The following is a 24,516-nucleotide window of genomic DNA, read 5'->3' as shown; positions in this document are numbered from 1 at the left end:
ATCCAACATAAGTAATCAGCTATTCACTGGGGTGTTCTCAAACCAACCAAGCTTTGTAGTAGACACTGTGACTGCCGAAGAAGCGGTGGCTACTTGTTGAATTTGGTGTGATTACATGTCATCCTTTAAAATATGCAAACCTGGTTCAAACAGGAATTTGTATCAGCTAAGCATGTCATTTTACCTCCAGCTGATACAGCTGCTTATAATTATGAATAATTTAGCGCTCGTCTTCACACATGATGCAAAAAAATATAAACTTTTCAATTTATACAGCGCATCTCTTTTTTTCCTTGACATCCAAAAACAACTTTATAACTAATTTATAACAGAAAATGTCGGCAGTAAAAGAAAAAAGCTGTCATAAAGTGGGATGTGTGGAAAACTTCAATAAACTGGTGTTGCTGTCAATAATTTGATCCCTCTTCACACAAACACTTGTATGTGTGAAGACAAATCTTTGTATTTGTTGTGAGGAATGGTTACTTAGTCTTGTAAATCTAAACCTCAGTGGCAGTCCTCTGCTTTAGTGCATCTGAGACACTTCTAAACTCAGATCTGTTGCATGTCACCAGGGAATGTGCTCCAGTTGTTGCGTTTTTAACATCACACGGCTGCCTAAGAAACTGTAGGCTCTGCTGCCAATTTTAATGAACCACTGTTAGAAAGGATAAGAAATGTGCCATCCTTTTTGCTTGCCCATTAGGCACGATTGCAGCATATGCCTCGCCTGCATGTGAAACCTCAAACACTCTGAGTGCATGCTTCTTTAACATCAAGGGATATGAAGCCAAAGGGAACCGAGGCCATATACATGGCCGCTGAAATAAAGCATGCTATATGAAGTTAGTTCTTTAATCTGTGTCTGATCATGCCTCCAGGTCATCTCCTCTACTTCTTCCTACTGACCTACATATTCCTAGTTAGCAGTTAGTCTGTGTGGTTGGTTAAAGTTAGATATCATTTAAAAATCATCTTAAAGTAACATTTATAATGGGTTCAGGGAACCTTGAATTCTGTGAAAGCGTCTGTGCGGCTGATTGCATGTTAAATGGGCATCGGACGGGCCCATCTGTCCGTTGCCTGAATATAGTCAGCAGTTTCACCTAATTATAACGCTACGCCTCAGTCGTGTTTTGGACATCGTGAAGATAGTGATCGAGAGCAACCAAACACATCTGCACATCAAAGAATCTGAACGAAACAATGAGTGTTTGATTGCATATGCAAGCAAAGCAATATTTCTTTTGCCTTATTTCATTCTGATTAAGAAACATTTGAGTTAACGCCAGAACGTTTCACTGTAAAATCCCCAAAGAAGATTACCATTTGTCCTTAATTATCTTGCTTTCTGTAATTATATATATTTAAATCTCTAATCAGCTCATTCTGAAAGATGTGCTGCAGCGCCTTCTGACATCTGCGCTCGAGGACAGAGCGGTACATTAGCAAACTGGACTGGGTTGAACATATGAGTGACAGCTTTTATCTTCCTTTTTTTCAGTGATTACATGACTATTTGCTCCCAAGTAATCTGTGATTGATCATGTAGAGTGTGTGCGTGTATGCTTGTGTGTGCTCATCCATGGTTTTGATCATGTTAGGAGTATAATGAATCAGGCTGGTGAGTGCATGTGCCAGACCTAAAGCTAACTTTGTTGTTTTACATTTGCATGGGAGCAGGCTTCTTTCTCTGCGTATGAAAAATCTGATAGAACACCATCGTATTAGCACTTCTGTCAGTGTTGTCACCACAGGCTTCTATACAGTATGCAATTCTCTGCTGCTCACTTCGTCAAAGTCAAACTATACACTCATTTTTCCCTTTGCCTATTAGGATGTCAGAAATAGATTAGGAGTTGACAGATATGTTTTATTCAAGCCAATATCAAACACAATAAGTGGTAATCCAGGAGACGGATAAGTGATGTTTGAATCAATATAAATGTACAATAAAATCTTGAAAAGAACAAAAATTCCAACCGTTTGCTGAAATGCATTTGTTTGTTTATGCTGTATAATCTTTTATATTTATACTGAGGGCTTTGTGGTAAAGTGGTTAGCACTGTTGTCTCACTGCAAATCGGATGATTCAAATCTAATGGTTGGCTGGGGCCTTTCTGTATAGAGTCTGGATGTTCTCTGTGACACTCAGTATTAGACTGTGACACTAGACACTTCCACCTATTGTCCAAAGACATGCGTGTTAGTATAATGAGCGATTAAGCTAACTGGCTATCGATATGTATGCAAGGCAAATAAAATGCTAAAGTGCATTATGGCTATATATGCGGAAAAATGCATGCGGCTTGTAGTGAGAGGTGAGGAAAACCAGAAAAAGTGTTATTCCATTTAATTATTCAGAAATATTCAGTCCAACTTCAAAACTAAGCTCCATGATCATCATAGAAATAAATCACAGGATGATATTTTTTCTATTTATTATTTTTTTTATTTTGATAATATCGGCTATCTCACCTTTGAAACATGCTCTGCATCAAATAGTACTCCTCAGGCAAATGTTTAACAATTTAGCTGTGACATTACTCAAGATCACAGAGTGATTGCTACAGACAGACAACAGGCAGCTGCATTACAGACAAAGTGCTGCATTTTAAATACATTTTATCGAGAATTTATAAAATGCGGAGACACTAATGTCTTTTTAATAAATGTCCAAAAGTTTCAGCAGCAGCAAAAGGTGTGGCGCCGTTACTGATTTGGCAGGCCACTTTAACAGATGCCACAGATATGCGCTGGGATTGTTCCCGACTTTTCCGCTTGCCCCTCTTCACCTGCAGTGAAATTATGTGTCACCCTCCCCACCCCTTTCATGCTCCACTTTCATGCAGCTCTTTGTAAAAATCTGTAACACTATTTATGTGAGAAAACAAAACCTTTTTATTATCTCTCCAAATGAGATTTTGAATTAAACGGATTAGCTATGTTAGATAAACATAATGTTGCTTTATTATAAATGTCACAGCACATGAAGTGCTCTTTTTTTTTTTTTATTAAAAGATTCATTTAAATGTTCAGCTACAAATGGCCAGACTAATTTATATAAGCGCTGTAAAGCTATACAGTATCTTACAGCTTTGAGAAAGGTGGAAAGTGGGTGTCAGTGAGCTGTTGCCAGCTAAGTAGGCACATTAGTTCCTGTTATTCACCTAGTAAATATACTTTTATAAGAAGAACCTTTGTGCTTTTTTGCCATCCCTGTCTTTTTGTTGTGTCCACCCCCCCATGTCTTCATTTTTGTTGGCACTGCTGGTATTGAGTCTTACAAGTTTAACTCTCCCTGACAGAGACTGCACAAGTGTGATCTCGCAAGTGTGCAGCATATTGACAGCATGGTTTCAAATTCCATCTCGGGTCCAAAGCAACCAGCTAGAACAGGACAGATATGGTCTAGTGAGCCAAAATCCCATCTAGATTTGGGGACAATTACCTCCAAAGTTCACTAAGGTAGGCTTTTATGTTTGCTTTTTTTTCTTTTGGAAAAGAGCACACACACACACACACACACACACGCACACACACACACACACACACACACACACACACACACACACACACACAAACACATTAGGAAAATGTGCAGTAAAGTTTTATGCATAAAAGTGTTGAACCGGGCTTTTGATGAAAGAGAGAAGGGAAAACATGTGAGATAAACTCAAAGTAGCAGCATCATAAACATGCAGCTCACACCCGTGCCTGCTTCTCACAAACTTCTATTTTATGTTGGTTTATGACAACAGTTTTCAAAACAGGAAAGTAGTTGGATATGTCAAATTATGTGTTTATACCAAAACACGGCTGAGAGATGAATAGAGTGGTGCACAGCCTATGAAAGCTAAAAGCACCATGGATTCCTTTCAGCTGTCATTCACACTTAAGGACAGCTTTGTCTGTTATTGATTTTTTTTCTTTTCTTTTCTTTTCTTTTTTTTTTAAACGCTTTAGTGGCCAAAAGTAGTATTCTACCTGCATCGACAAGTAAAATTCATTTATTGCATCAACGGAAACTTCAGATTGAATTTGACTTACTTCAGAGTCACAGAGCTTCACATAACAGTGTGGAGAAAATGCAATTTTCCTCAGCTTATTCATCATTTATGACAATAAAAGTTTATATTTCTGTGCCTAAGTCATCCTAGAGTAGTGTTTCATGCCCGTGTAATTTAAGGTGCCAAATATGGTGCATGGCTTTTTCTTTCTTTGGGACATTAGCCAGCCATCTGATACCATCTTCATAATTCCTTAGCGCCTCAGTTTAATAATGTCCCTGTTTAAACAATATGCATTTTTATTGTTTGAGCTAAAATAAATAAATAAATAAATAAATAAAAACTATAGCAATTTAAATTTAAATATTGTAACAAAATACCATATATAAAAAATACACTCACTTACTGGCAGCTGGATACTTGCAACTTACTGTTAAAAGTGTTTACTTTTACTGTAAATTAAATTACAGCAGCTTTATTTGCTGTAAATTAAAGTTCCTGTAAATCCTTTTTTACAGTTGGTTACTGGCATCCAGCTTTCAGCAAGGTAGTGTAAAATGTACAGGTTAATGTATTTGTACTAATTAACTTTCCATCCATCTATTTCCCTCGTGAACCTGTCCCAGTTGTCATTGGACAAGAGGCAGAGTACACCCTGGACAGGTCGCCAGCCTGTAGATTCAATCCATATGCATGCGCTTGATTGAATTCCAATGTAGTGGACGTTATCTGCAGCTGTTACTTTGTTAAAAAATAGGACATTGCTGCTTAGTAAAGAAACAAAAAAGCCTTAAGGAATCGCCTAATAGAAAGTGAGTGGTGCATTTCAGCTTATTTTGTGTTGTAGAGAGTTTGGATGCTGTGGCTCGGAGCCTTGTGCATTACTCTGGAGAAACGAGTTTGTGTTGAACTGTTGATGGTGCACCTCATTACTGTAGCTTGGTGCCTCTCTAAGGACTGATTAAGGATTAAGCACATTTGAGAGTGCCAGCACGTACATATTGCATCTTCTTGTTTCATTATCTATACACAGCTCCTTTATCTGCAGCTTACTGTATATGCATGCAGGGCGTCAGTGTGCCTGCCAGTGCCTGCATTGTGTTCCTCAGAGGAAATCCTACAATCTCTCTGTTCTGTCCTCCACTGATAAATCGATACTCATTTCATCTTCCCCAAATGTTAATAGATAGAATGGGAAAAAAATATTTTTTTCCCATTCTATGTAATATTTTACACATATTACATATAATCATGTGATAATAACTGCTGGTGTGTGTTGTTGCAGGAAGACAACCAGATGAAAACTCACATTCGGACCAGTTTAAGTGTTTGACAGAAACTAAGATGCTGAGCTTTTGCTTGTGTGGGAGGACTCCCCCCCCTTATAACGATGAAACTTTCCTATAAGGTTGTGTGGCTCTGGCAAAAAGATCACAGCAACAACTTTATAGGTAACAAAAACAAAAACCACAACTTGATAAGTATTTTTGTTTTTAATTTTAAAAAAAAGCCTTGATTTTGGAATTTAGCAACACTTTTCCGACTGTATCAAAGTTTAAGGTACATTTTTAAGTTTTATTTTACATTTTAGTTTATTAGTAATGGTAAAACTTCTTAAAATGGGTAGTAGTATGAAAGTACAAACTTATTTTCATTAGCTGTGCAAAAAATAAAAAAGATGTACACACCACTCACATGGAGCTCTTAAGTTTGATATGCAAGTAAAATGTCAAATTTGAAGTCTGGTGATATTGAATATACTTGACTGATACATTTAGTTTATACTAAACATATTTTCCTTAATGATTAATTATTGGAATAAATAAACCTCATTTTATGGTCTTTTGGTTAAACCGGGTTTCTGCAGATAGTGTTGCGCATTATGGCTGTAGATATAATTTATTGATTTCATCAGAATCATTTTCCTCATCCCTTTAAGTAAATCAGTATTTTTGAAAACTACTCTATTCACCAAGAATAATCCACAGATCTGAGACTAAACCCCTCACTTTTTCAGTGAAAGGATTTTCAGATGTGTGGCATAATTAAGTGATTGTTACCTTTGTCGAAACCCGGTAAAGTAAAACTTTTGCTAATTTTTACAAAACAATCTAGTGTGAATTCTACAAGTTTTGAAAATTCTTCAGGCCTTCAGTTCCAGTATTTCTCTTTGTGGATCTTAGAGTCGGTTCATTGTTTCAGTTTACACTTTTATACACTGACGTCTGAGTGGACTCGAGAATGTTTCTCTAACTGATGTAATAGTCAAACACTTCACAGTTTATTAAATTAATGCTTCAAAATCAAATTATGTAGAAGGAGACGAGAGTACAAGGCTCTGTAAAACATCTCATTACAAAACGCACGCACAGGATCTCTTATTTTCTTCTTAAAGGGACTACAACAAGTATTTCTTAACTCACTCTCACTGATACCTCGACATTCTTCTAAAAGTTGCTGTGTAATTTTGTTCGTAGTGTAGAAAGTTAAAAAGTAAGCGAGCAAGGCAAAAAGAAATGCTGCTGTCGTTGAGTTAATATCACTGTAATCAGGTGGCAAAATAAATAAAATTTAAAAAATAAAATTTAAATAAATCTTTTAAATGTTGTTCTTATGCCAGCAACATCGCACCAGAGTGCATGAGATATAATGTAAAAAGAAATATTGAGAAATTGAAACATTTATATTAAATTTTATTTTTGTGATATGCAGTATATGGTGTGAGTTTTTCAGCTCTTCCAAAATTAACTGTCATTTTAATGGACTGTGGGAAATAAAAACTGCACAGACGCACACAATACACAGTCACATCTGATATCTTTCGCTGGCTTGTCAGCCTCTTATAATGCCTCTGATGCTCCCCGGCACCTAACAGTGACCATGGATACCAGTGCATCTGTGCAACACAGTTGATCGCTGTAAACTGTAAAACAATAGTCTCATCTCTCAGTCTAGCAACTTAATATTGTTTTGGTCTCATCTTTGCAGCAAAGTTGTTTTTAGGAAAACTAAAAAGTTATGATAAGTTCATTGTAGCCTTCGTACTCTGAACAAAAGAGCAAACACGCACAGTTAGTAACGAGCTGGTGAACATGATGGAGTATTTGGCAGCCAAAAAGACAAATATTTCATTCCAGGTTTTGAATGAATGAAATGAATGTTAATGTTGTTCGGTATGTGGTGAATGTGTAAATAAGCAATTGTTTCCATGGCAAAAATATGTCAGTGTTCATTTACAGCTTGCTGTGCCAAAGTCAAGACATCGTAAATTAATCCATGCAGTTTAATTAAATGTTTGGCTGATGTCATAGCTAAGGGCATGTTGGTAAGAGCCTTGAGACCAATTTGTGGTGTTAGGCTATATAATTACATTTCCTTGACATGACTTAGCACTGTGCCTTTCATTTCATGTACATAATATTCATTAAAGCAGTCATCATTGCAGTGCTTTGTGATATAAGGGGAATTCTATATGAGGTGTAGGAGCTGTGCTATCACAGACACTCTCTGATTCATGATTCCAAATGACCGACAAATGTTTTCCTACCCCGTTTGTCACGGTCTGGCCCACTTTCATTGCCTCAGTGATGAGAGTGACAAAATAACAAGAGGATTTTGATCAAAGACTCGGTTCAGCCTTTTCGAGCATCTGAATGTCGAGGCGGTGACGTGTGTAAAAATGCTGCTCTACCTCTCTGTCTTCCTCAGGTGAGCACCTGCGTGTCTGTCCTCAGGGATACACCTGCTGCACGTCAGAGATGGAGGACAAACTTAACCAGCAGAGCAAACTGGAGTTTGAGAAATTGGTTGAGGAGAGCAGCCACAAAATGAGAACAACATTTGTCTCCAGGCATAAAAAGTTTGATGGTAAGTTCCAGTAGATTGATTTGTTTTATCTATTTAACATGCAGAGACTGTGATTCATTGAAATTTATATCCCAGACACCACCTCTCCAAGCTGAATGTACTGAGACAAGCACTGTCAAACTTGTAACTACAGACTTCTGATGTCATGATTAATTATTACTTTGACTGTTATTAATAAGAAATGAGCTTATCTGGTTTAAAGATGGTTATTCTGGAGCCTTGCTTTTACACTTGACTTCTTCACTACAGTTCTGCATTATTTGGATTTTCTTTATCTACAGGGCTTTCTAGCTCACTATGATGTTGTTCTTCCTTATGCACATACACTGTGAACTATTGACATTTTGACAGTAAAAGATGGCACTAATGTGGCTTTTAAAAATATTTTCATTCTAATGAGCCTGTCTGTATAAGCAGGGGTTAAAGTGGGATTTTGCAGGTGAGAGAATACTAAGTTCTGGTGAAGCAGTGCAGTCTGGAGAAATGACTCACTCTGCAATAAATCATATAATAATATATTTTAAGAGCTCCAGTACATGTGCTTTGTTTTTAAACCGGCTGTGATCAGCTGACCTGGTCTGATGCTGCTTTTGAGGTTTCCTACTCATTCTGAATTTAGCCATCTACATTCTACAAGCAGATGTTATACGAGCCATCAAGGCAGATGTCTGATTGCTAGCCACTATGAAGCTGGTATAAATGTGGAATTTGGCAGGTGTTACCAAAGAATATCATCAGCTAAATGCAAACTGACTCCTAGCCGAGTCCTGTTACTCAGCAGCGATCTTTTGCTTTATTTGGATGGTTATTTTAAAGCAGTGTCTGAATTAACCTTAATTTTCATAGTCAAGAAAAAATAAAAACTGTATGCAAAGGATCTCTGGTCTGATCTTATAATTATAGACCATGGTAATGAACATGGATACCACAGTTTGCCCTGCACCAGTTCAAGATAACTGTAAACTGTAAAAGAACACTGCAAACAGCCCAGTTTACCCAGTTTATTCTGCACATACTGTCCAATACGGCATTTGAATAACATTAAATCTATGATTTAATCTGCTTTCAAAGATATTTCCCAATATGAAATAAAGATCTAGATTTCTATTACCATCAGGTAGCTGTAGTACAGCAGCATTGCATTTTTTTTTACTAATACTGACATTAAACTTGTAGAAACCTCATACTAATAACATAATGTTGTTTGATGCTTTAACATATTTAGATAGTATTACTGTATCATAATACTGATATATCATAATGGCCTGTATGTAATTGAAAGATTATTAAGGCAAGCTTCAAGTAATTTGTTCCTACAATTGAAATCGTAGAACCAGTAAACCATGTTTGTATTTGCTCAATTTAAATGTTATAGTCATGAATCAAACACAGGTGTTATGGTTGTTTTATATTACAGCACTGAGATGTAAACAGTTTATACGTGGCTATACAGGCTGAATGATGACCCATGTCTTCAAATTATAATTCACAAAAGATTTGTTGATGAGCAAATACAAGAGTAAGAGCCTTCGTAAGCGTGCTCTGTCACCGCCATAAAACCTACGGAGGGAAACGGCAGCCTAAAAAGGAACATAACTTAAAATCCTGGCCATATCGCCTCTGTCAGTGCGCCCCAGGGTGGCTGTGGCTACAATGTAGCTTGCCATCACCAGTGTGTGAATGTGTGTGTGAATGGGTGGATGACTGGACGTGTAAAGCGCTATACAAATACAGGCCATGTACCATTTATATGACAGCTCAGCTTAGCTGTCTTTGATAATAAAGCTGTTTCTCTGAAAATTAATTGAGATTCGCCTTATTAATGACATTCAGCTTTCAACAATATTTTAATTAATGCAATGATAATGTTTGGTTAAATGTTGATGGCAATTCAATTCAACGTAATGTAAGATAGTAAAACAAATATTGTTAATGTACAGTTTCCCTTAATTGTAAATTGTTGGGACATATAATGGATGTGGAGTGTAACCTTTTCTCATTGAAAAACATATTTGAAAGTGCTTCTAATATAACTAGATAACTTCATCATATACAGATCCACTGTCCGATTCAAAGCAATCCAACACAATTAATTTATTTAACTTTAAATATCTATTTTATTAAACATCACTTGCAGAGCAGTCCTTCCCTTTAAATATGATCTGTCAGCTTCTGCTGTTATATTTTCTTCCTCTATCTTTCTCTATCTCTGAGAGTAAAATTATCCCATGTCAGTGTTTTTTTTTTCTCCCTGGAAAACAGAGCCTTTGTACCTTAAGCTAGCAGACAGATTGTGCACCAAGATGCACAAAAACAGTTTGTGTGTTCACTAATATTTGTTGAGCTGTTTCAAATCCTGTATCTGAGATAACCTGCCACTTAAAGAAAAAGTTGCACGGTTATGCTCTCTCCTCTTCAGTAGAGGTAGATAGATGCTGATATACGGCAACAGAAACTTTATTGACATCGACAGCATGAGTGCATGACGCGGATAAGAAGGAAAAGAGGAGGCATGCAGCCGGAGTCATGATTTTACTGTCTCTGTGACAACAGTTGAAAGCACTGCCGGACTGTATCAAATAAAAAATGAACTTGCCTGATAGTATTTAGTGTTAAACTGCCTATTTAATTACTCATTAATCAAAGGTGTCAGAACATTGTTCCAGGTTGTTCAGGCCCACTTTAATCCCTGTATAACTGCTAGAGCTCACAGGGCTTTAAACCAAGACTCTACGGTTTAATGACATTTACACTTGTGTGCTTGTGCCATCCAAGGCTTGCCTTTTTTCACATTAACTAAAGATATCATGCATTCTTTTGAACTAGTTAGATGGAACAAATAAATTGTAGGTGCACTGTTTTTTCCATAACTAATAATAGTGATCTGTCGCTTGAGTCTGGTTGTAGCTCAATGTAGTTGACCAAGCATTACCTACATTTAGGTCCATACGTTTTTGTAGAGTAACACAAATCACAGAATGAATGCACTGACCAGCTCAGCAACACCAAAAGACCCGAATGACCACAGAAGACAACTAAGGTGGATGATCGCAGAATTATTTCCTTGTTTAAGAAAAAAAACTTTACAACCTCTATTCAAGTCAGGAACATTCCCGAGGAGTTACAGAGGGTTTACACACAAGAATAGGTGGGTCAGACTAGACTTTGTCAGGAAACGTCTGATATAGCTGGTAAAATTATGGATAGGGAGAGAAACAGCTTATGATCTGAAGCATACTACATTATCTGTCAAACATGGTGGAGACACTGTTATAATATGGGCATGTATGGCTGCCAGTGGAACCAGGTGATTAGTGTTTATTGCTAATAGAAGTGGCAGGATTAATTGTGTAAAAATATACAGAGCTTTACTCACTGCTAAGATTCAGCCAATTGCTGCAAAACTGAGTGGACAGCACTTCATGGTGCAAATGGATAATGACCCAAATGACCCAAAGCAAACTGCATAAACAACACTGTCTTTCTCAAGGCAGTGAAATGGGATAGTCTTCAATGGCCAAGCCAGTTAGCTGATCTTAACTCAACAGACGATGCTTTTCAGTTACTAAACACCAAACTGAATGCAGAGAGACCCACAAACCAGCAGCAACTGAAGGCAGCTGCAGTAAAAGCCTAACAGAGCATCTGAAGAGAGGAAACCAAGGGTGTCCAAGGGCTCTAGACTTTAGGGATTAAATGACTGCAAAGGATTTTTATCCAAGTATTAAAACAATTCTTAGACTGTATTTACAATTCCATTAGCTCGGGTACTCAAAAACCAGCAGGATTAACTTTCTCCGCTGTTGTTAGCACTTGTACAAGTAAAATGTGGTAGTTGCTGGTGTGTTATTGGTCCCATCAGCCTCTGTAAATGGATGGCTGTGTAAAGAAGGGACTGTGACAAACAGTTTTTTACCCAGAGATGAACCTCTTTAGCTTTGGGGGGTGAGGTGAACAGCCAACCACGCATTCCTCACTGCAGATTAGAAGCTCACTACCTCGAGTGCCTGGCACTTTTAGCATTGTATAAGTATGAGGCGATCCACTTGTGAACAATTGAAAAACTATGCTGGCTTTCTGGGACAAAAAGAAAAGCTATTGTGTACACTCCGTCTTAGTCCGTATAAACATCCTTGAATATAAATCTTTTTAAATGAAATGACTGCTTAATTTAACTTTATATTATTCTATTATATAAACAAAAATTCTGTCAGTCTTCTGCATGTCATTTGTTTATGCAGGTTGAAGAGGAAATGAAGGACCTTCGGTACAAAATATAGACACTAATGAATCTTGAGTTAGGGCATTTTTGTCATCCTTGGCTGAATACGTGTCTAAAATCCTCCCTGTGTGATACGAACTGAAAACTGTGTAGTGAGTATAGTTGGAAGAAGCGAGAAATCAGTGTTTTACTGGCTAAAAACATCAATGGTAGTTTCTTTCAAATTTGTTACTGCCAAATGTTAAATGAGCCATCTGACAGGTTGGCAGTCAACTGAGGACAATACCTGCATGTCCTTGGAACAACGGCGCAGTAGAAATTCAGTTTTTATTGTTTTAACTGGTAAAATCAGCTTATTTGTATAATTTTTAGACAAAGACTGAAGGCCTGATAAGAGATTGTTTTCAATGCTCAAATGCATAATTTAGATAAAGGGCACTACTCATGTGTATAAATTATTGACAATCAAATTGCAGTTTTACCTGTTAAAATGACAAACACTGCTATCAGTCGGTCATATCAACTGTTACTGTTTATCCCAACTAAAAGTTTAAAAATGTCTAATTAGTTGTCTGATGGTGTCTTTTTTCTGCAAGTGCTCATTTAGGATAAACCTTCACTCTTTACCGTTGCATATTGACAAGATCTCAGACTGTTATACTATGTCGTTTTCTTTGAATCACACACTTACATCAGTTCTAGAGAGCACAAATATATGAAAATGAATTCCCACATTAAAAAGACCTTGTAATTCACAGTTTTGTTCGCTCATATTGAAGCTTTTTTGAAAATGTATGTAATTTCTGACCCCGCAGTCTTGGTTTTGATTAAATAATATAAATGTGCAGCAGAGTTCTTCTTCTGTAAAAGCTTAATAGGTAGCCACAGGTTATAAATTGTTGCTGGTTGTTTTAAATGTTCAGTAGAATAGTTTGAAGGCAGGGGCGTATTTCTACATTAATAGCACCATTTCAGTGACGTTGCCTCTAGAGCAGTGTCCATATTGTATATCTGTGCGTTTATGTGGTAACACTGGGGGCACAAATCACTCGTGCAATTCCACCTTCTACATATGCCCGTATCACCGGGCCACTCAACATCGCATCCCTTCTCCTTGCGTTAAGCTCCATCCACCTCGTGGGGTTTGAATCATCCCTCATCAATTTTACATGCCCTCATTTCTGTCCTCAGTTATTTATAGGGCCCTATTATGAAAACCTTAACTTACTTTTTGATTACTGACTGCTTCCCCTGGAGGCCTGTGGGTTTTGATGCATTATTGAGCAATCCTGCTGCCATGAATGACTGTTGCACACTAGAATTTAGGCTTGGGTATTCTGCAAGTCCAATAATCCAGCTGAGGACCCTCTTACCCCATCTCTCAGTATGCCATATATTCTCCCAGAGAGATTTGGAGTTCAGTAATATTCCAGTCCAAGACAAAGAACAGGTTGTAAGAAAGGAACCTCACAACCAGTTTTGCAGTGCATAATGCAAATCTCCATTTTTTTTCTCCCACACAAAAATGTACTTTTATAATTCTCTGAAATTATTAGTGTTCTCTGTTTAGCCTAGTACGTGCCCTCAGGTAACTTGAATTAGACACACAAAATGTGATAAATATTTGCAGTGTTTATATGTGAGCGCAAAAGCTGGAGAGACACTGAAATACGGAGAAAGAGACTCTGTGTATGAAATAGGCAGAGAGGGAGAGAATTGCATTGCATCTGTTAAAGATTAATTGCTGAGGATGAACCATGATAAAAGGTGCCTCATGCTCAGTCAAGTGATTTGAGATTGAAAGTGCTCCACAGACTCTCTCTCTCTCTCTCTCTCTCTCACACACACACACACACACACACACACACACACACACACACACACACACACACACAAAGAAAGAGAGGGAAAGTGATCCAAAGCAAAATAGCAGATATAGAGGATAGCTGGCCAGTACCTTGGTATCCCACAGGCCAACCTCTAGAATGTAAGACAGGTACTGAGGAACCAGTTGAACATTAGGAATAAGATCCAAGCCATCAATACATTTGTCCTACCTGTCATCAGATACCCAGCTGGAATAATAAGCTGACCATAGGAGGAGACAGATACCATAGGTGTCAAGACATGAAAACTCCTCACAAAACAGGGTCTGCAACAAAAGTCCAGAACCCTCAGGCTCTACGAGCAATGGAAAGCAGGATGGTGAGTATGAATGAGTGTCAGAGCCACAATCCAGGATGAAACACGGAACATCCATGAATACATCAGGTAGATGGCACCTCGAGATGAGGTATTCCAAGATTCCCTCAGGCAGCTGAAGACAGACAGTGGATGATGAACTGAAGGAAGAACTCATAAAAGGGATGTACAATCAACAAATACAGGGGACCACTGTGATACGTGGCAATCCCAAAAGACAGCAACATCAGGAACGAGGAGCACAAGAACATAGAGAAGTAGCAGGGGCAAAAGGAACAAATATAAGATGAGCATTAGGAGCTGTGACCCCCAAAGCAAAAGATTGACCCCAACAGATTCCAGGCAGCTTCTCTGCAGAAAAGTGCAGGCCTGGGAACATTGAAGATATTGTGCAGACCCCTCAAACTCCCAGCCCTTTGGTAGAGGATCCAAGTTTCAGGAACACACACATGCGCGCACGCGCACACACACACACACACACACACACACACACACAACCTCTAGAGCACTGCCCACATAGTATACTTGTGGGACACAAATCACTTGTCTGTATCTATATTTTGTGAAGCTGTGTTTACTTTGCCTGAAGAGATTCATGTAAAATTGGAAGATGTAACAATGTGACAATGAAACTGATTTGGAATCTGTGAATTTGATTATTGTGACACTGAGAACGAGATCAGTGTAGTGTGGTGTGACTTACCAACAGATTTACCTGATTTAATTCTGTATGTATTTGTAATTATGCTTTGTTTTTTTTTCTTTATTTATAAGTGTCAATTACCAAATGCCAAATAGAATATACAACCTAAACCCCAACTCCCTATCTTTCCTCTTACCCTAGGTAAACACAGTATTTATTTATTTATTTTTAAATATTTCTTTATGCAAAGTAATCACAAGTAAATAAATAAGTAAGTAAATAATCATTTTACCTGACATGCATCAAAAATATATTTACATTCTTTGTTAAGGTTAGATCCAGGTTGTTTCAACTATCTCTGTGACTCACAACACTTCAGAGGGTCAACGGCATGATAAGAATTTAATCTCAAATTTTCATATCAGCAGCTGTAAATTCCTGGCTTCATAAGAATTTAATCTGTCATTTTGTTCCTGTTCTTTGCTTGGAGCTACAGCATTTCAACTTTCATATGGTAAAATTACAAAGTATGCTACCGCTTTATCGCTGAAAGATTACATTAACTCAGATTTCTTGTTCTCCTTTTTATACAAGTGTAATTGAGCATTATGTCAAAAATAATGATTGGTAGTCCTGTAGGAGGTTAAAAGGCAGAACTGAAGAGAAGTTTGAGATATCTGTCTCTACCTTTCTGTTTACTATTTGCTCCAGTTGTATGGTAGATGCTCATTAAATTCAGTTTGGTTGATACGTTTCTGTTCTCTCACAAGACCTGAGCAAGAGATTAGAGTGTGTGGTTGGTTGACTACAGTCTGCATTGAGCAGTGCCCTGGTTGACTGAGCTCTTTGATCCTGCCTCAGTAGATCTCTGCTCAACACTGAGAGGTGTTGTGTCCCTCATTCTCTTCAACAATCACTTATTCACACCCTTAACTTAAACCAAGACTGACTTGAACACAGCATCCTATTCTCTCTAATCTGTCATCTTTACCAATTCACAGGCTTCTGCTAGACTGTGTAAGCTGGCAGATGGGAAGAAAGCACAACTGGACGTTTTGAATTTGAGAGATTTTGTCTTTATTCTCTTTATTTTATTTACACATGAAGTTGCTCGGATATAACATCAATTACAAAAATCCATCTTTTTGAACAGGCAGATGAGCTGAACAGCTGACAGTTTTTCTAGGCTACTTGAGTTAAATTTTGAAACAAAGCAAACACACGGAGCCAGAAACCAAAATGCAGGGAACAAAAGCCCAAAACAACAGCACTGAGGCCCAGCAACAGTCCAAAAGAAAACAGACAAAAAAGCCCATGAAAGGCGCAGAGGCCCAGGTAACAGTCTTTAAAAAAGTTCAGGAGGCCGGCCTGGAGGACGACAACACAAAAGTCCAAAAAACAGGTCCGGAGGCCGACCGTGAAGCCAGTGACCGTGTCGGAGCAGGTCCGGAGGCCGGCCGCGCGGAAGGAAGCACACCCCGGAAGGCAGCACAGAACGACATCGTTCAGGAGGGCATCCATGATGGCGATGACGTCCAGCCATCGGCCTGGAAAGTGGCCGGACAGGCCGTGCAGGACGAGCAGGCCGGACAGGACGAGGTGAGGGAGCTGTAGCTGAAGCTGGACCAGGCGAAGCTGACGCCGTAGCTGAAGCTGGACCAGACGAGGAGGAAGGCGCTGCAGGCAACGGCGTGGGAGCCGCAGGTGGTGGCGCTGCAGGCGACAAAGGCTGGACGGGCCCCTCAGTCCCTCCAGCAGAGGCAGACAAAGGCTGGTGTGGTTCTCCAGAACCCCCAGCGGGAACAGAGGACTGGATGGGCCCCTCGGACCCTCCAGCAGGAACAGGTGGCAGAGTAAACCAGCAGTCCCCAACCCCCGGGCCTTGGACCGGTACGTGAGTTGTTTGGTACCGGGCCGCGAGAGTTGATTTTTTTTTTTATCGTTTTCAGCGTTATTTTGTTATCGTTTACTCTGTTTTCTTAGGTCTTTTCACGTGTGTTATGAATAAATTCTCGAATAAATTTTTCGATACCGGTACTAGTTTTATTTTGTTGTATTTATCCGCGACACCTTAAAGGCCGGTCCATGAAAATATTGTTGGGCATAAACCGGTCTGTGGCGCAAAAAAGGTTGGGGACCGCTGGAGTAAACGACTGAGGTGGTAACTGAGCCGATAGGTGAGCTAATGTTCGAGCTATGGAGAGAAGTTTAATATGTATCGACTGTTGTAACAATGGAAGTAATGGTGGGTGAGGTGGTGGATGAGCAGACGGCTGAGCTAGGTTTTCCGAGCCTACCGAGCCTGAGGAAAACTGCTGGACGGGCTCACCTGAGCCTCCAGCGAGGACAAAAACAGGTGCAGGGGCCTGCTGGGCAGTAGCCGCTCCCACCCACGGAGTAGGTACGGGCGCAGAGACTAGCGGAGCTTCAGCTGGCCTGGAAACTGGAGCAGGGACAAACTGGGCCCTGGCCCCCCTCACCCGAGAAACAGATACAGGTGCAGGAGACGGCTGGACTACAGCCGCCCTGGGCGGAGAACAGGAAGGCAAAGGAGCAGGCTCAATGAAAACCGGCCCATCAAAAACAGGTGATGACCCTTTCCCACCACGTTTAACAGTCTGTACAGTCTTAGGTTTAGCAGTATTCACAGTCTCAGAAAAAACAGACTCGGCAAACTCAGGTTTTAATTTGTTCCCACTCCAACGAGCAGACCTCAAACTAAAAATCTCATACGAATGCTTTTTGTGATGAACTAGCGCAGGAGGATTCAAACCAAAACTGGCCTCCCAATCCAAATCCTCGTCGAGAAAAGAAATCCTGAAAGTGTCTGAGGTGAGTTCATAGTCTTTACTGTTTAACGGCTCAGGTGGAGTGTGGAAAGTGTAGTCCTTTTGACTCACCACCAGAGGTTGCTCTGAAGTGTCCATATGACGGCAACGTGAGCGCCGTTTCCTTTGGGCAGAGATAGCTGGCGGCGTGAGCAACTGAGCCTCTGGTGCACAGAACGGTGACGCTGAGGCTGGAGCGTGAGCGCCTGAAGCCACATGGAGGACTCCCAACTGAAGAGGCCGCATCCTGAGTGCCAGCGTAGCAACAGGTGGAGACTTCTGGCAGCTCCGGGGACCGCTGAGAGCCAGCCGAGTGCCATGGAAAATGTGCCCGACATCAGGGGTGAGCCCTGGCTTCCAGCGGAGTTCCTCCTCCAGCTGGGCAAAGGCTGCTCGGCGTCGGTCCTGAAGTTCAATGTCTGCTGGGTCCATAGTATGGTTGCAATCTTCTGTCATGTGACAGCTGTGTGCAGGCAGGAGAAGGACCCAAAGTGCAGACTCCGGAAACAGAAAGTAACTCAAAACACAGCTTTAATGCTGAACTCAAAAGGGTAACAAAACTAGGAATACAAAATACACTTACGCAGACAGAACACACAGCTAGATAAGGGTAGATGGACACAGAGAAGCACATGGCTTAAATACACAGAGGGAGCAATCAGGGAATGGGTAACAGGAGGGAAACACAGCTGAGGCAAATCAGGCCTAACGAGACAAGGGGAAGCAAAACCAGATAAGACATAAGACATAACTCTAACAAAGAAACCACAGAATAGAAATGATAAATAATACAATAAACTCAAAACCCTGGGTCAACGACTCAGGCATCCTAACAAAACTAGAGGAGTCACTGCACTTCAAAATCAGAGTGAAAGATGGAGGCCTGTGAACCAACATATAGTAACTTTTTGTCTTAATAGTAATGTCTCACACACAAATCCACCTTCAATTAAGTTTTTGAATGCATGTTGGGTTGCATTAAAATTTAAATTGGGGCCAGTCAAGAAATGGATTGAGAGCTTGAGATACAAATGGTTGGGTTTCAAATGAACAAATAGCACACTCTATTTATCCTTTAAATAAGATGTTATGTCAACAACTTTTTGTGTATTTACTGCATTGCTATGACATTGGGGGATTTGTTCAATGAGAATGGCACTGATGGTGTATCCTGCACTTCTTCACAGTGTCTTCTTTTTGCATCTCCCTCTTAAAGAAAGCCTTTCAATAAAGGATACTTGGGGTCCTCAGTGCTACTGATTCCTCTTTAAAGAATGTGCCTTTTTAATCTGTATGCATTTAATGCACAATGTTAACAGCAAAGCATTTTTCAGGAGGTTCATCTATTTCCAGTGCATAGTTCCCCCTCTATAGAGAAAAATCCCCCACAGTGCTACGCCTGTTCTGAGCTGATTTTAAAGCCATTGTATCCTAACCAGAGGTTTGATACCATTCATGGATTTATAAAACCTCTTCTAACTTTCCCAGACATCACAAACTTAGATTCTTTTACATTTATTATTTATGTTTGACATTCATTGAAGTACTTAGCAAGTGAAACTTTGAAAATGCCCACCGTTCATTGCTGACATCAAATAGTTACATCAAAACAGGATCTCAAAGGTCCTCATTATGCTTTCCCCCCACTTCAGCTCTGAAGTTATGAACTAGAATTCTAATCAGCAGTTTTGTCATTAAAAGCATCATATTTTTTTTAAAAAAACCCAGAAAGTTTACCTAAATATCCTTAATATCCACAGCTTGACAAGCTATAATCTCCTGTGTTGCTTCTCTAATTTTAAGTGATAGCTTGAACACATATAATTACATAGGCTCCATTGTTGCAAACTGAGTATTTGAGTTTGTGGACTGATTTGTAATTCCCATTATGCTTTGTGCATAATATAACATCCGGCATTATTAATTTAAACACTGAATGAATTTAAAAAGGAGGTTATACTTCATGCACACTGCAAAATTCGGGTAAGAGTTTGCACTTTGATCTTGCACCAGATTTTCACACTAAACGCTGGCTGAGTTTGGCTAACTGTGTGTTGATTTAACAGACGTAAGCGTGTGAACTCTCTGTACGCTCTTACTAAAGAAATGTACAGAAAATACATTCACATATCATTTGATATATAATTGCACATCTTGCAGATATTTTTAAAATAAAAAGAATTTGCAATCTGTAATAGATAACGGACAAAAATGTAATAATTATTTTAAATTATTTTGAATATATAATTTGCTTACAGATGACATGGTCAACTAGGCTTAAAGTAAAGTTTTTACAGGGGTTGCTATATGCACTGTAAACAGGAGTTAATCCAGAATAATGATGCTTTGTAATTTAGTGTCAAATGAAATGTCAATTACAAGATTCAATTCTATTGTATTTATAAAACACTAAATCACAACAGTCGTCTTAATGCATTTTATAAGGTTAGAGCCCAAAATAATACAGAGAAAATTAAATAATAAAATATAGATGTATTATAGCTTTACTTATTGAACATACTGGCACCTCACACCCTGGATTAACATAAAAGCTGCTCCAAAGAAAACTTTTTTGGATTAAAATGGACAAATCAATGACACCATGACTGTACTCCGAGCACGACATCTCCTAGTAGAGGACACACTAAACACAACATAAAAAATGCAGGGGACACAAAGGACACTCCAGGACTTGGTAAGCATCGGATGGTACAAGACCTTCATTACACCGGAGATGACACTAAATTACACAGAGCAGAACGCTGGTGAGGACAGGCCATACATTGATTTAACCCCAAAGTTGAAACCCCTGTTTCCATCGCATGCCCATTTCTAATGAAATCTAAAACCGTGAGGGCACACGGTTCCTGGAAGTATTCATAAATAAATAACCTCTGTTTTGGTGTCCCTGTGTTATCCTAAGTGAATGTCAGAAAGACGGTAAATCTCCGAGGACTGAGTGAATGGGGTCTGTCCAGCAGTGCTTTAGCTGGGAGTTGGTGGCAGCCTCCATCATCTGGCACAGGCTGCAGCCCCGTGTCACTTTTGCACTTCAGGATGGATGGCTCTGTACGGTCTGGACACTGTTAAGTCTCTCCCACTGGTGAGCTTCAAGGAGAGGCTATGAGAGGAATGCCTTTCCCACAAGCTGCTGTAGCAAAAAAAGAGGAGGAAATCCATAGGTGTGGTGCAATGTGATTCTTCTTTTCAATATATTTATTAAATTTAAACTTTGTGTCACATATTGAAACACATACGCTGTGAAAACTCACTTACGAAAAATCCTATCCTAAGGATATTGAGTTTGCTCAGACTACAGCTGAGATCATGCCGTCTGCAGCGACAGATGAAAAATGTTACCCCCCTCCTGCAAAGTTGCTGATATGCTTCCCTCATAGATTCCTATGGTTTCACCTCCTTTTGATTTCCATGCATCATTTAAATTCTAGTGAATATGGGGACTCTGAGGTTGGTATAATTTTAGTTCAGCATCCACTTGAGATGTGACAGTGAGTAATTGGCATGTCATGCCATATGCATAGATTGCAGTAAGAGCAAGTTGACATCAGCAGAGCCAAAAAGAAAGGCTGATTTTTATTCTGCATTGCTGATTGAACCAATTTTTATTATCCTTATATACTTTTTATATTTGTCTATAATGTGTGATTGATGTGGTGGTGTAACAATATATTAATAATAATTGATATTATTTGAAAAGAAAGGCTAGTAGCCAAAGCACTTGCTTCCACGCTGTTTTTATGTAGTTCAGAAATCATTTCACAATGGAAACTTTGCTCTGTATTGATTAATGATTATTTGGTAAATGTAAAAATGGCTTTTCCCAGTTTGTCTTATTCAGGTGTTTGAAGAGTAGAAAAATCTTTTTGCAGACTTTGACCTTAGAAGATGGAAAACGTTCCATTATCAGACGGTGAACCCCAACCTGTTTGAAATCGAATCTTTTGGCCTGTTTGCCTGAAGTGCTTATTTTGGTGATTGTTTATTGATTCAACTGAATTAATGCTTTAGGTTCCATTCAGCTGATGCAATGAAAATTACTAGTTTCTTGGCTCATTTCACATCTGAGCACAACTAAAAGGTACAATTGGGAAATATTAAAGAAATATTTCCCATCTTAAATAAATTATAAGAAAATCCGTTTCGATCTAGGCCGTATAGCCTTGCGACATATTCTAATATATCCCAACAATTGACACTATGAAGGCAAATTTTCAAACTCCTACGTGCGACATGCTGTCGTCTGTTTCCTCTGAAATATTTGTGCAGTTTTTCTGATGTTGCCTCATTCTCAGATCCCAAAACTCACTCTTGCACATGCATGCCCTTAAGGCGTTAAAAGATTTGCAGTCACTCATGTCATACATACAAATGTTAGACGTACTGCATACTGCAAGTGTAATATTCACATAATACACTGAATAACATCACTGGCTGTGTCACTGAAGGTTGATTGACTGGAATTCCACAAAGGAAGTGTAGTTCCTGATCTTGCCTAGAGAAAAGTTAACCTTCATTTTAAAATGATATACTTTTTTTTTTCCTGTCTGAGAACCTCAGTGTTCTCAGTCAGGCGCAGGAAACACTCCGGAGGATGGATTAGTCTGACAAAGCTCTGCATGCAAGCTTTCATGGGGAGAGGCACTCCAACAGCCAGGTTGAGACAAAGCTGCTTATCCACAGGGTCACAGTAATGTAATGGTGTGTGCAGCCAATTTGCTCCTTGCTATTCAAATTGCATGAATATCGTCCATGAAAAGAATCAAGGCTTTTTAAAGCTTTCCTTATTGACTCATCCCATGCCTCTGAATGCTGAACTCTGTGTCAGATCTTGGAAGATCCAGAGGCGGCCTCAGCAAAGGTGATAAACTGTGAAACAACTGTGAATTTGCTAATCGTGGTTAAATATCGAGTCGAGTCTGAAAGCATTTAAGTTAGTAACTACTTTTTGCTTTAGGAATGAAATACAAGAATGTTCCCAGAATAATAGTTTATACTTTCGGATCCAGTGCAGTCCAATGCTGCTTATGAGGTGTTATTTTCCTTTTAAAAATACATTTATATTGTAGTTATTAATAGCATTAAATTCATTACTCAAAAGTACTGCAGTGTCTTGAAAAAGTAATGAATTGTCTTTTTAGTGATGATGCCTTATCTTACCAAAATGAAGGAAAACTCAGCTAGCATCAAAATCTATAATACTTTCTGGATTGTATTACTTGCATTTTCAGTTTAAAACAATGAGTTGCAGACAGTTTAAAAATTATGCAGTGTGATAAGGCATATAAGATATATACATTTTGCACCCTGTTCCCAAATGCTGACAGTTAATTGTGAGATTTGTATATGTAACCTTGAGGTGTTAGCCTCAAGCAGAGATTAGAAGCAGCTACCTAAGTTGGGTAATAACTCCATGCACCCCCAATATGCAGTCTTTAGACAACTTGCCAGACGTCATCACCTCTCTCGAGCCTCAACTCGAGTTTTCAGGATGATCAGGAGCCAGGAGACTATGGTCTCACCAAAGTCAGGCCTTTCTAACAACACTCCATCTAAGACTTCTCTTTCCAGTTCTTCCTGTTTTCCACTGAGAGCACTGAAACCTGGGCTCTGGAGCCTTGTGTTTTTGGCTCTCTCCATCCCAGAACTGTGTTTACCAGGATAAAGTAACACTAATTCCATTCCAGTTCTTTTCTTTCAAAACAACCATTTTTTATCTTTTGGTGCTGACAGCTTGCTCTGAGCTCCGGGATGTCAGGTGAACAGCGATTCAGCAACAGGAAAACAATCTTAAACCCACAACTCTGCAGGTGTGTCAGTCAGGCCTAGAACATTTATCTTTTGGTTTCAATGCAAGGCTCGGCTTTTCATTGAGCTTTCAGAAACACACAAGCACTGATTTATGGGCTCTGTTACAGGATTTAACAAACCTTTTCTTGATCCTGTCATTTGTACCTTTTAGTATCTAGGATTTGTCATATAGTAAGTAGTGTTGTCTTTTATCCATTTAGGCCTTTTTTCACCCCTTCCTTGTTTTTCTTTTTCACTTTTGTCACAATTTAGACATTTGGCGTAAATTCAGTGTTCAGAACATTCTTCAAGCATCAACGGTGCCAGAAGGCAAATCAGCAGGCAGTGAAAATGCTGAACACAAGACCTTTAATGAAGACAAGTAACAAAAGAGTGACAAGCAGTGGATGCTTACGAGCTCTTTGTTCTCTAGGGCTCATAACCAAGAGACTGGGTGGAGGACAAGAGGCAAGCTGCAGTTAAAGGAGACAGGTGTTTCAGCAAGTGTAACTGGCAAGGAAAAGTAAAGGGCTAAATAATTGTTTATGTGAGGCAGATTGCGGCATCAGGTTGCGAGGGTCGCTGTCAGGGCTTTGTCTAGTGTGACCAAGTTCATAATGACAGTTTAATATATACTTGAAAATAACTATGAATAACAGTATATAACAATAGATGTAAAGAAAAAAAACAGATGACAATTTCAATAACATTCAGCAGAAAATTCAAGTGTAGCATCCCAAATGTAAACATTCTTTCAAATAGTTTATTTTCTATATCCTCTTATTCTGCTGAGTGTTGTGCAAACCGAAGAATATCTCAGCAGGCATTGAGCAAAAGGTCGGGAACACCCTTTATTAATATTAAATGTAGATCTTAAATTTCTCTTGGCTTCATGTTTCTGCCTTACAGCATTTATTTCGTGCAAATATGCACGCA

General features: G+C 39.1%; 1 protein-coding gene across 2 annotated transcripts in view; it reads left to right on the top strand.

Annotated features, from left to right (window-relative positions):
• The window catches only part of gpc6a (glypican 6a), a 138,178-nt gene that overhangs the window by 18,153 nt on the left and 95,509 nt on the right, over positions 1-24,516 (top strand). For both annotated transcript variants that reach the window (XM_085133845.1, XM_085133763.1), the window contains exon 2: positions 7,719-7,877. In XM_085133845.1, coding sequence (XP_084989971.1) covers positions 7,719-7,877 — 159 coding nt within the window. The remainder of the gene's footprint in view (positions 1-7,718; positions 7,878-24,516) is intronic.

The sequence above is a fragment of the Neolamprologus multifasciatus genome, chromosome 1 (genome assembly GCF_963576455.1).
Source record: "Neolamprologus multifasciatus chromosome 1, fNeoMul1.2, whole genome shotgun sequence".
In the NCBI taxonomy this organism is placed as follows: Eukaryota; Metazoa; Chordata; class Actinopteri; order Cichliformes; family Cichlidae; genus Neolamprologus; species Neolamprologus multifasciatus.
Note: the sequence above shows the minus strand (reverse complement) of the source record. Positions and strands in the feature narration are given on the sequence as shown.